A 13056-nucleotide genomic window follows, 5' to 3' on the forward strand; every position below is an offset into this window, starting at 1 on the left:
TATACGTGCACATGTGTGTACATGTGGAGGCGAGAGGTTGATGGCAGATGTCTTTATTGTTGACCACCTTATTTTTTATAAGCTAGTAACTATTTTTTACATTTATTATTTAAGGGGGCACATATGGCATGGCACACATGTGGAGGTCACATTTATTACTTACTAGGGGTACATATGCCATGTGGAAGTCACATTTATTATTTGCAAAGGACACATAAGCCATGGCACCTGTGTGGATGTCAGAGGGAAACCTGCACAAACTGGATCTTTCCTTCCAGCATGTGAGTTCCAGGGATCAAATGCAAATCATAAAAACTTTACCGGGTGAGCCACCTAGTTGGGTTCCGCTGTATTTTTTAAAACAGAGTTTCCCATGGAACCTGGAGATCACCAGTGACCTTGAGGGATCTACCTGTCTTGGTGCTGCCATGGCTGACTTTCAGGTGGGTGCCTGGGCTAGAACTCACCTCCCTGTATTTTCACAGTAAGTACTTTATCCACTGAGGCCACCTCCTCAGTCCCCAAATGCCACACCTGTGTTGATAAAAAGCTAGTGGCTACCACACTGAAGGCACAGTTGGAAAATATGTTGTCTTAAATATGATGACAGCACAGATAACTAATATGAGAGCAAAATTTAAAATAAAATTACTAAGATATGAATGGGATGGTAAGTTACAGAAATAAAGAAGAATGTAAGCCAGAGAAGACAAAACAATTAGAAATGAAACTGCTTCTCAAAAACATAAGCATTTCTAGAAAATCTATGTACTTTCTCCCTTAGCACTGGCCCTCAAGATGTGAACATTAGACTTTAAAATTCAAATTGGAAGAATACAGAATGGAATCCTAAAACTTGCTTCAGAAGTACCTGGAAGCAGAGAGGATGCTCTATTTTATAAAAATGACTACTAAATTCAAAATGTCAGAATAAGAAAAGCTAGTCTTCAGAAGCTCCAAAGAACATACTCCAGATGGGAAACAGAGTCTACACTACGTGCCTGGGAGGACCTTAGTCCCAGCTCTTTGGGCGGTTGGTGTAAGGTTACTTGAACCCAGGAGCTAGAGGGCAGCCTGGACAATGGAGTGAAAACTCATTTTGAACAGTGTAGGCTAAATAATTCAGTAGGGAAAAGCATTTCTTGCTAAGCCTGACGACCTGAATTTGATCTATGGGATCCACAGGGTGGAAGGAGAGAAAAGTTGTCCTCTAACTTCATCGTGCCTGTGGTAGGACACTCCTTCCCAATAAACAAGTGACTCTATTTTTAAAAGTTAAAAACAAATGCAAGCAGATAAACACAATTGATGAAGAGCTCAAGAAGTTTCATTAAAATAGAGAATCCTAAAAATAGACAATATTACTTCAGAAGAATATTGTAGTAAGACCAAGATAAACAAATATCTACTCCAGATGAACTATACTTTCTAAGGTTTCCTCTGAAATAAGTATTTGTGGGAAATAATTTTAATTACAAACTGAAAATGAGAAATTCGGTTTTCAATCCAAACTTTTTTTTGTCATATATAAACAGAAGTCTTTAGAAGAGTGAAGGAGCTACAGACACCAGCAAAGAGCGGGTGTGACTAAGATTACATCACAACGGGGACCACTAACTGCCTAAGCCCCCACCGTGCCTTCCCTGCATGCTGCCATGCCGTCTTCACCACGGGGGGGGGGGGACTGCATTCCTCTGGAACCCTAAGCCAAAACAAACTGTTTCTTTCTTAAACAAAAACAACGTTACTGTGGGAGCTGGCAAAGGCCCTGGGTTCAATCCTCAGCACTACGAATCCAGGAGTGGTGGGACACGCCTGTACTCCCAGCAGGAGGGGGGACGATCAGGTGGACAAGGAGGCGGAGGTCTGAGGCTAACCTAGGCTACTCAACGGGTTAGAGGCCAGTCTGGGTCATAGGAGAGCCTGCTATAAAACAAAACGAGCTCACGATAAAGGTTTTAGACATCATCACACTCATGCTTACCTCCACCATTTGAGACTACCACACTGCTGCGATTTTCCTGGTACTGGCTCTCTCTCCGAAGTCTCTGCTCTTTAGTAATCTCGGCCACTCGAAGCGGCAAATCTGAAAATTCATCTGTAGGCTTAAAAAGCAGAAACATTAAAAACCATAATCTCCATCAGGCAGTGGTGGCACACGCCTTTAATCCCAGCATTTGGGAAGCAGAGGCAGGGGGATCTCTGTGAGTTCGAGGCCAGCCTGGTCTACAGAGCAAGTTCAGGACAACCAGGCCTACACAGAGAAACCTTGTCTTGGGAGTGAAGGGGAAGATATAAAAACAAACAAATCATCATTTCCAATTTTAGATAATACAAAGAATAGGGATAGAAACTAAAATTTACATAGAAAAGATAAAGCAAAAAAGTCTGAGGAATTGACAGTGAATATTGTATAATTATATGAATATATTTAATGCAACTGAAATATGTACTTTAAAATGATAAACTTTACCACAATTATCAAAAATAGAAGAATATTCAGAACTGTAAGTATATACATGGGTTTAAATTATCTATATATGCATTGAAATATTCATGAACATAGTTACCAAGACATATATACATACATACATAACTACAAATTATAAGTTGTGATGTAATATTAATTTGGTTTGACTTACTTATTATTTGATTTATTAACTTTTTTTAGGTTTGACAGGGTCTCACTGTACAGGCCTGGCTGGCCTGGAACTCACTATGTAGTCCTGGCTGCTTTTGAACTCAGAGATCCACCTGTCATTTCCTCCTGAAGTATGTCTAATAATATAATTATATTATACTATAGACTATATATACTATTAATATATACATATAATATATAATATTATTAATTAATCAAAACAGACAAACAAACAGGCCCATGTATTTCGTGGCATGTGAATGAACACCTTCTGTGGGACTGAAGCCAGCCCTTGCCAGCAGCCAGGGAGGAGCTCTACCACTGAACTACAATTGGAAGCTTGGTTTCCAGTCCTACTTACTCTCCCGGCTTCCAGCGCCCCTGCTACCACTGCTCCGCTCCATCATCAGCCCGTCAAGCTCTAACGTCAGGGTTTTTATTTGAGACAGAGATTTGCTATGCAGTGTAAGCTGCTGGAACTTACTATCCAGGTCAAGCTGTCTTCAATTTGTGGTCCTCCTGCCTTAGCCTCCTAAGAGCCAGCTAGGCTTCAGTTTTAACCATCTCAGCTCCTATTCAGCTTTCCAGAAAATCCATACATGGGATGAAACAGTGGAGAATTCTCCAATGGCAGGACTATGTAAGTTTTTTGCCCTTTCTTTGATGTTTCTATTTTATGTAATTTTTCTAAGTCAGGAGTTCCTGTATATGAAGAGAACACTTACCTCATTTCCTGACCACCTCTTGTCCCCACTGTCCACACTATTGAAGCCTGAATCGAGGGCTCCATAAGGACGTGAGTACAGTTCTTCATGGCTGTCCAAAGGAAGTGTTACTTGTTACTATGAGGCTGAAGATTTTTTAAATTAACATCTCAAATTAACCAGTCACAACTTTATTAACAAATATCCTATGATTAGAGCTAAGTGAACACATTCTCTGAGCTTTTTAACAGGAAAATTCCAAATAGGAACAAAGTAAACAGAATAGGATGAGCCTCCACGCTCAGAATCCACTTTCAAAAGTACCACTGCTCAATTCTGTTTCCACTGTGCGCACGTGTAATGTTAGCTCACAATGGATTTCATCCCATAGCCTCTCCAGACTTGCGTCAACACAGTCTTCATCTGTCTCACCCCTCCTGCCTTTCCGGCCAGCACACGTTTCCTCCTGCCAACCCCCTTCTGCTTTATCATCACAACTGTCCCACCATCCTGTTTTCATGTCCCTGAAGACTGTGCACCATTCCCATGATCCTCTTGCTAGCTTTCACACAAGCAAACATGCATACTCGCACATGCATGCACACAAATGCAGGTCCTAAACAAATGAAGAATTCTCCTTATCTGGTTTTGGTACCAGTGTAACCTGGCTTCACGGGCAGGTTTGGCAGTTTACCTCCCAATACAGTGGGACAGCAGAAGGGGCACTAGCGCTAGCTCTTCTGCAAAGGTTTGGTAAAATTCAGCAGTGAATCCATCTGGTCCTAGACCTTCCTGTGTTGGAGACTTGACTACAGCTTAATCTTCATTGATTGATACTGTCCTAAGTTGTTTATACCATCTTAATTTAATTTTGGTAGGTCATACAAGTCTAGGAATTTACCCACTTCTTAGGAGATTTTCCATTTTTTTTTTTCTTTTTGGAATGTAAGTTTTCAAGTATATACCAAGGATTCTGGACTCTGGTAGCCTCCCCTTCTTCATCTCTAATTTCTATGTCCTCTCTCTCTTTTTCTTGGTTAATCTGGCCAGTGGTTTGTCAACCAACCGTCTTATCAAGTCTACATGTTATTCTTTCAATATGCAACTAATTAACTTCTGCCTTGATCTTTAACTATGTCTTTCTGTCTTGGCTTTGGGGCTTGGATTGTTACCATTTTTCTAGGACTCTGGAGTGCATCATTAGGTGATCTTGATATAAATTTTTAAATGTGAGCACTCCTAACTATAAACTTTCCTTTTACAATTGCCTTAGCCATATCCAAAGGGCTCTGGTAAACTGTGCTTCATTTAATTTGATTCTATGATTTTTAAAAACTTCCTGTTTTCTTCAATAAGTATACTGTCCTGTCTCCTTGCATTTATATGACTTCTGCAATTTTTCAGGACTGTTTTTTCTTTTTTTTTGCTACTGATTTCTAATTTCATTGCACTATAATTTGATAAGATAGATTACTTAGGCCCTTCGTATTTGGTAAGGCTCCACTGCACAAAGAGCAGACTCCTGTCTCTGCTAGAATGTCTTCTATATTTTGGTTACGGACATTTCATGTGTGATGTAGCTCAAGTTGAAGTTTCTTTGTTGATTTGTGTAGAGTGACGAGAAGACAACCCATGGGAGTTAGTTCTCTCTACCATGGGTCCCCGATTGAACTCAGGTATTCGCGCTTGACGACAAGCACTGTTCCTCGCTGTGCCTTCTGCTGGACATCTTTGTTGACCTAACTGGATGACCTATGTGAAGTTGGGAGGGCAACCACGACTGCCCACTGTTACTGCACCAAGACCTACATAACTGTTTACATCTATTTGTCTGCTTTTCCTTTTTGGTTTGGTTTTGCTCCCAATTCTGGTACATACGTTTAACAGTTATGTTTTATTGGTGAATTGTTCCCTTAATATGTTGTAGGCACATCTACGCCACCGTGTGTTTGTGAAGGTGAGAGGACAACACGCAGAACCAGACGGTTCTCTCCATCATGTGGTTCCCAGGGACTAAACATGGCAGCAAGTGTCTTTATGTGCTGAGCCGGACAGCTTATTCTTAAAACAATCTCCAGAACATTTTCTGAATCCTCTCTCTACCTCTACTGCTCTCGGCATGGCGCACCCCACTGCACCACCCCTGAACTGCTCTCCACAGGGCTCCACTGGGTTTTCACTTCTGCTGTGGATTTCAAAAGCTCTTTCTCTACTCTCCTTTTTACCAGTCACACAGAAACAGCCACTAGTCCATTATTCTGCAATTCGCGTTTCTCTTGTACATACAGCCATTCTCTACACACACACTTTGTTTTTATAGTTTAAAATTTACTTATTTTACGCTTATTGAGACAGGGTCTCATTATGTAGCCCTGGCTATCCTGGAACTCGTTCTATAGACCAGGCTGACCTAGAACTCAGAGCTCCACCTGCTGCTGCCTCCCAAGTGCTGGAATTAAAGGCGAGTGCCACAACACCTGGCTTGTTTTTTACCTTTCATCATATTTTTTCAAATAAAATATTAGCAGTATAATGTTGACAAAATGCTGTATCTCTGTAACTCTATCAGTACACAGGACGGATTCTTGTCCACTGCTCTGAGGTTTTTACTTTGTTAAGCCTTACATGAGTGTGGAAATTGAGTAACAGATCCTAAGGATACATGCAAACATCAAAGACTATCAGGGAGTTTGCTACAAAATGCCACACACTGACTCCACTCACATGAACTCCAGGAATGGGCAGGACACTGGCAGGGCAGATCAGCTGTCTGCTGGGTCTTGGGTTAGAAAAAGAACTAACTCTGAGGGATAGGAGAGGAATGGAAATGCTGTGCATGCTGGCTGTGCTGGTCTCCCACACTCAGGACACACTGCCCTGGCAGTCACTGTCTGTAAGTCATGTCTCAGCAGAACCCCTGGAGCACTGGAAGCACTAGTCCTGCACTTCTGTAAACAATTCCAAGCACCCTGCTTGCTCCACACCCTCACCAGCACTTGGTATGGTCACCTTCCTTGAACTTAAGTCATTCCCGCAACTCTTTATGAATACAGTGACTTAGTTTGCACTCCTGTGATTAATAATGATGCGGAGTACTTTGTTGTGTGTGTGCTGACCATATAAATCTCTCCGTGAGGAATCTCTTCAAGTCATTTCTCACTGGGTTGCTGATCACTAAGCTGCAGGTCCTCGTCATGCATCTGGATAAAGGTTGCCTTTCATTCATATGCTTTACCAATAGTGTCCCCAGGCTACGGCCATCATTTCTTTGTATAGAGAGCTGTAATTTTGATGAAGTCTAAACTATTTTTCCTTTTATAGCTACCACTGTCTGTGGTCAGCAGGACGTGCTTCCGAGTATGTGATGGGGTGCAAGTGCATGTGGAGGCTAGAGACTCCCCACTTTATTTTTTGAGCACTGTCCTTCATTGGCCCTGGAGCTCACTGAGTTGGCTAGGATGGCTGGCCAGTCAGCTCCAGGAATGCACCTGTCCCTGTCTCTCATGCTGGAGACATATGTGCTGCTATGCCCAGGCTTTTATATGGGTGCTGGGGATCTAAATTCTCCTAGCCCCAGAGGTATTTTTTTTCAGGAGTTTTATAGATTTATTTCTTGCTTCTTTTTAAATGTACTTTAAAATATATAACTTAATTGGAAATCTAAAAAAGTAACAAATTCTATTTTACAAAATTAGCCTACCAGTATTTTATTTAATAAATCTTCTTAAGTGGAAAAGCAACTTTAAATTGTATAAATGATGATTTTTTTCCTTGTTTTTGAAATAGGGTTTCATTCAGCCCAAGGTCATTAATTCCTGACTCTTCTGTCTCCATTTCTCAAGGGCTGGGATTCCAGGCAGGAACTAGAATGCATGGCTAAAATAAAGTGTTCTTCTGAAATCTACCTGGCCTCCAGGCTGTATCTCTGTCATATTCTATCTTTACCCATAAAGTTCAGTCTCTTTAACAAACTAGCCCCAAGTAGCTTCAAATGCACTGGTAACTGGTAGCAAGAAGATGAAGTGGTATAGCAAAATGGGGTTTACACTGTAGCTTCTTAGTCTAAGAAAATAGAACCCAAGGATGGTATAGTCTTGAACAAACCATCAAATAAGTTATCACTTCAGTGAGAATGTGCTCTTAAATGAGGGCACGTCTTGTTAAAAGTCACTCCATCTATTTCAAGTGAATTTGTGCATCGAACATTGACTGAATGTCACACAATGTTCTAGGTGCTAAGAATGTTAATATGTGCTGGACGGTGATGGAGCACACCTTTAATCCCAGAGGTATTGGGAGGCAGAGGCAGGTGGATCTCTGTAAATTCTAGGCCAGTTTGGTCTACAGAGCTAGTTCCAGGACAGAGAAACCCTGTCTTGAAAAACCAAAGGAAAAAAACAGAATATTAATTATGAATAAAGAATGGTCACTGGCTTTTAAAAGATCAGGCTTATTCAACAAAATAAATTCAGTGGGTGGGGTTACAGAGGCAGGTCTTTTTTATTTCAGTGGCTCACTCTGTAGTCTAGAGCGGATTCTGAACCTGACCCTGACCCTCCTGTCGTAGTCTCCTGGGTTCTATTTTATGTGCACTGTTGTTTGCCTGAATGCAAGTCTGTGTGAGGAGGGTGTTAAATCCCCTGGAACTGGAGTCACAGACAGGTGTGAGCCTCCATGTGGTTGCTAGGAACTGAACCCAGCTTCTCTGGAAGAGCAGTCAGTGCTCGCAATCTCTGAGCCCTATCTTCAGTTTCTCGGCAGGATTTTTCTTATTAGTCAGTGGTTCGGTATTTCCTTAGTTTGGGTTTGTTCTCACATCAACAAAAACAAACATGTTTAGTCAATAACATAAAGATGCCTAAAATTATCTTATCAAAAAGTAGGTCTCAGCCCAGATTGGGGATGAAAGTCTTTAATACTAGTACTCCAGCACTTGGGAGGCAGAGAGAGGCAAGGGGACCTCTGAGTTCGAGATCAGTCTGGTCTACAGAGTGAATCCCAGGCCAGCCAAGGTTACATACTATCTCAAAATAAACAAACAAAACAAAAATTTAACACCAAAAGATGGTTAAATCTAAGAACTGAAAGTATTAGCTTGTCTAGTTTGTACTGAATATTCAAAGAGTTAAGGGATTCTTTGGAGGTCTGGACTCTATCGGAATGAATCCTTGCCTAATAACACAGGTTTTAGGGTCACGTAAAGAACTTTCAGATTCAGAATATATCTGTTAATTTAGAATTATTGCTAGAGTATACCCAGTGCAAATATTATATTGAAAATGGAAGTTCGGAGAGGATAACAAACAGCGTAGTACCCCAAGGAGACAGGAACTCAGAACCAAGAGCATCTAACTCCAAGCCTATGCTTTGAACAAATAAACCACTATTCTATTCATCTTCTGTACCTCTGAAAGAAAAAAAGAAGAACACCATTTCATCCCCTGGTACTAGAGGACTAAATGAAACATTACATATAAAGCTTCCCTTCAGTAGTCATGGGGAGCTAGTTCCAGGATTCTTCACAGATACCCAAATCTAGGGAGACTGAAATGATGACGTGTAAAATGTCGAAGCATTTCCATAAATTCTACGTATACCCTTTGTATTTTTGTTGTGGTTGCTAAGAAAGGGTCTTTAATTCCCTATGTAGCTGAGGATGATCTTCCCAAGTGGAAGGATTGCAGGAATGTATCACCATACCCAGCAGGGTTTTGTGCTGTTATTATTGTTGTTTGTTTGTTTGCTTTTTGAGAAACTATTGTCTAAAGTGAGCCCAAACTCCTGAGTTCAAGTCATCCTCATGCTTAAGCCTTCTGAGGGGTGGAACTACAGACACACGTCACCATACCTGGTGATCCCCTGCCCGTGTATTTAAACCATCTTCAGGGTATTCATGTCTAATGTAATACACAGGCCATGTAAACAGCTGCTATGCTGCACTGGTGCTGAAGGAATAATGACAAGAACAAAGTGTAAAAATTAAATCCCCAAATACTTTTAATCTGCACTTGGTTGAATTCATGAAAACAGAGGGCCAGCTATATCTACATATATGTGTCAAATTCACATTTCAGGAATGTTCTGAAACAGTTTGTCTCAGAAAAAATGGAAAATATAGGAAATAGCCTAATGAGTGACTACAACTAGAGATTATGACAGAAACTGTAATGCATTGCTTCTAAAATTTCTGATTCTTTGGAGAATCTTTACACTGTTTAGGTTTCCCATTTACTTAGAAACCTGAAAGAACTTTGCTGCATAAATTCAAACCTTCTATCTGTTAGCAAGCATGCACTCAAGTCCTTTGCCAGGTAATATAGTATTTTATATATTTCACTATGTATTTAAAATAACATAAGTACTATAATATTTACAAACATAAATTAGGCCAGTCTCAGAACTAAATTAGGTCCCGGGGAAACAGGTTCTGCAAATAGTGCCTCAGCCCTCAATCAAAGCGCACCACTCATTCCCGATGTCTCCTCAGGTGGATCTTCAAACACACACTGCATTCCCCATAATTAGCCAGCTGCCACTCAAGGCTCAACAGCAGCAGTAGCAATTGCATGCTCCTACTCTGCTATTCCAGAAGAAGGAAGTTTTCCTTCCAAGAATCACCAGCTCCACCAGGGAAAGTCAATTGTGTGTACTCAAGAGAAAAGCCAACTTTGGTTTATTGTACATCTTGTAAGAGTATTGTATAAAACACTTTAATGAAAACAAAATAGGAAAATCAAGGTTTCTGTCCACACCTAACAAGTGTTTCCATATGATAAGCAATGAACTCAGCTAGGAAAAAAGGCAAGGAGGAAGAGAATATAGATGGTAAAATGAAAACTCTTGGCAATAAGGATCTGAGTCATTTCATATTCTTCACTGCCGAAATCCTCCTCCTGCAAGAGGCTTACACTCTACACAGTCTCTTCCAACTGCCCAAAGCTCACCTGTCATGTCCCTGACATCCTTTACTGCTTCAGTCCTCTGAGCGGGAACACTGAGCCAAGAGGGTGGTCTTGGTAGGCGTGGTTACAGTATGACTTTCATTTTCTTTGCCGTATTAGTTTATGCTTAAGCAACTAGGTTAGCGTTGCTGTTCAAATATCCTTCACAGTGTCTAAGCCTTCAATCTAACAGCCAGACTAAGCACCCTAGAATGTCACTGCAAAGATCTTGCCGATGACTTTATGTGGAGGGAAGCAGTATTTGTCTGATTAAATCAGTGTTTCTTTTATTCAATAACTATTTCCCGAGTAATTACTGTGTCTACCAAATGCTCAGCTGAGTGAGGAATCCCGTATGGTTGGCAGAATCTTCAGTGAACAGTAAGTGAGATCCCTGTGGAGTGAGTAGCACGCTATTTCCCTGAGAAATCCTGTTACATGTAAGTGAGATTTTCAGACAGCTTTGTAAAACACTTAATGTTTCATTTCAGTAATTTCTAATAAAGACTATAATAAGCTGCCTTTTCTGAACATGATACATATTTAATACACCACAGAAATGTCTGGCTACATCTGTTTTTAGAAACTACATGGACATTTGTTCCTCTATTCTAGGCTAGAAAATTACAAAGCAAGCTCATCTGGACTGTGGTTTTAGCAAAACTGACAGGTCCTAAACAAAGGCCTGGGAGGTTCTCTGTTGAGTAAAGTCCATGAGCATTGCAACTTCTTTACTGGGATATCTACTGCATCTTTTTGAAAGCTTTTTAATTTAATTCCTACACTTAAGATTGTTCCACATCTTAAATGGCATGTGGTATATAGCTAAGGAATTCACAGACTAAAAAGATCTCAAAGTGATATCAACATTCAACAACTTCTTAACACATAAAGGAAAATGAAGCAAAAACGTTCAAATGACTTGCAATAAATCAGAAATCTTGTCAGTGGCAGAGCTAAGGTTAGTATTTAAGTCACTCAATCCAGTGAATTTCAACTGGGGGAACTGCCAGGGATACTGGCAATATTTAGCTATCTGAAAACCTTTCGATGTATTATTGGTATCTAGGGGGCCAGGGTGATGCTAACCACCCACCCAATAGAGAAGAGTCTCTTCTAACAAAGAACTACGAAGTCAATAGTGACCAAGTTGTAAGAGACTGACAAGCACTCAGAAAATAAGAGTGTTACTTTCCTTCAGGCAATTTAAGAATAGAGTTTATTTGATTTCCCTTGTCATGTACTATAACAAAAGAATAAGACATACTTACCATGAGCCAAATCCCAATGGTCTCCTTTCATAATCTGGCAAATCTGGAGCAATCTTACAAGCTTGTATGTTCAGGTATTTAAATATGTGGATTTTGCCTTTTATACATATCTAAATAAAATAACAAATTCAGTCAAATTACCATTCATCTAAAATATAGATTTTTTTAAAAAAATTAGTATTATTTTGTGTGTGTGCATCTCTTTGTACCATGTGTATGCTTGGTGCACACAGAGGCCAGAAGAGGATATTAGATCCCCTTGAATTAGAGTTACAAACAGTTTTAAGCAGCCATGTGGATACTGGGTAGTGGTCCTAGATTGCTGGAAAAATAGTCAGTGTTATTAACTACTGAGCCACTTCTCCAGACCCATGGAGTTTTTTTTTTTTAAATCTGTGTAACATAAATTGGATTTTAAGGCATCTCTATTAAATATATAGTGTATTAATTAAGAAAACTATCATTGGCCCAATGTTTATTTAAGGGTTTTGTTTTTTAGCTACTGGAAAATTTCAGCAACAGAAGTAATACAGAAGTAATTTATGATTATAAACACTGTTAATACCAAGTAAATTTAACAATACTGACTTGCTATATACATTCAGGACTTTATAGACTTCTCTCTATGCATTAATTAATCACATACAATTACATTTTTTAATGCTCATCTCTATAGGTGAGAACTAGAAATGATAAAATGGAGAAATTTATATGTTCCTGTTTCCTGGCTACCGTGAGGTAAGTGGTTTGCTCTATCTACCACGTGCTCCCGTTGCCATGACAATGTCTCACCATGGGCATTAGCCGGCTGACCACAGGCTAAACCTCTGAACCCAGGAGCCTTCCTTTTTTCCTCTTACTTACTTTCTCCCAAGTACTTTTTCACAGATTAAAAACCGACTAACAACCCTTTTTATAGTTATAAAGTTCACATATGACGCTTACAGATCCTATAATGACTGCCATAAGCTTATACAAAAGTTATTTCTAAAAAGACTGCAAAGTGAGGGCTGGAGAGACGGCTTGCAGGTAGAGGCACCTACTGCCCATGCTGGGGACAGGAGGTTGACCCCTGTAGCCCACCCACATAAAGAGAGATAACAACTCCACGAAACTGTCCTCTGGATTCCACACATCAGAGCGCATGTACACAGATACAATGGGGAAAAAAAGAACTTCACAAAATTTCAAAGTGAAAATTATGGGCTTGACAAATATTTTATAGATTATAGAATTTAAACTACCTTTTGGTTATCACTTTCATTTTAGTCACTGGCAAACAAATGAACCAACTGGCTAAATGAGAAACTTAACATTTCAGGAAACAGAAAGGCACAAAAACAATGGTAACAAGAATACACTGATAATATCATAGTTTGGAAAGTTGTTGTTTATGGCACTTATATACTCCAATTCAAGCTTTAATAGAAAATTACAAAAGAAACAAAAATTTTATTAGAAAACTAGTTTTTGAGGAATTTTTCAATTTAAAGTGCCTA

At 39.8% G+C, this 13056-nt stretch overlaps 1 protein-coding gene across 6 annotated transcripts in view; it reads right to left on the bottom strand.

Moving 5' to 3' along the window:
- Window positions 1-13056, bottom strand: part of Lrch3 (leucine rich repeats and calponin homology domain containing 3) — a 97765-nt gene that overhangs the window by 40066 nt on the left and 44643 nt on the right. For all 6 annotated transcript variants that reach the window (XM_038345290.1, XM_038345288.1, XM_038345286.1 and 3 more), the window contains exons 6-8: window positions 11558-11667; window positions 3367-3457; window positions 1985-2105 (exon numbers count right to left, since the gene is read on the bottom strand). In XM_038345290.1, coding sequence (XP_038201218.1) covers window positions 1985-2105; window positions 3367-3457; window positions 11558-11667 — 322 coding nt within the window. The remainder of the gene's footprint in view (window positions 1-1984; window positions 2106-3366; window positions 3458-11557; window positions 11668-13056) is intronic.

This window comes from Arvicola amphibius, chromosome 10 (genome assembly GCF_903992535.2).
Source record: "Arvicola amphibius chromosome 10, mArvAmp1.2, whole genome shotgun sequence".
NCBI classification, from domain to species: domain Eukaryota; kingdom Metazoa; phylum Chordata; class Mammalia; order Rodentia; family Cricetidae; genus Arvicola; species Arvicola amphibius.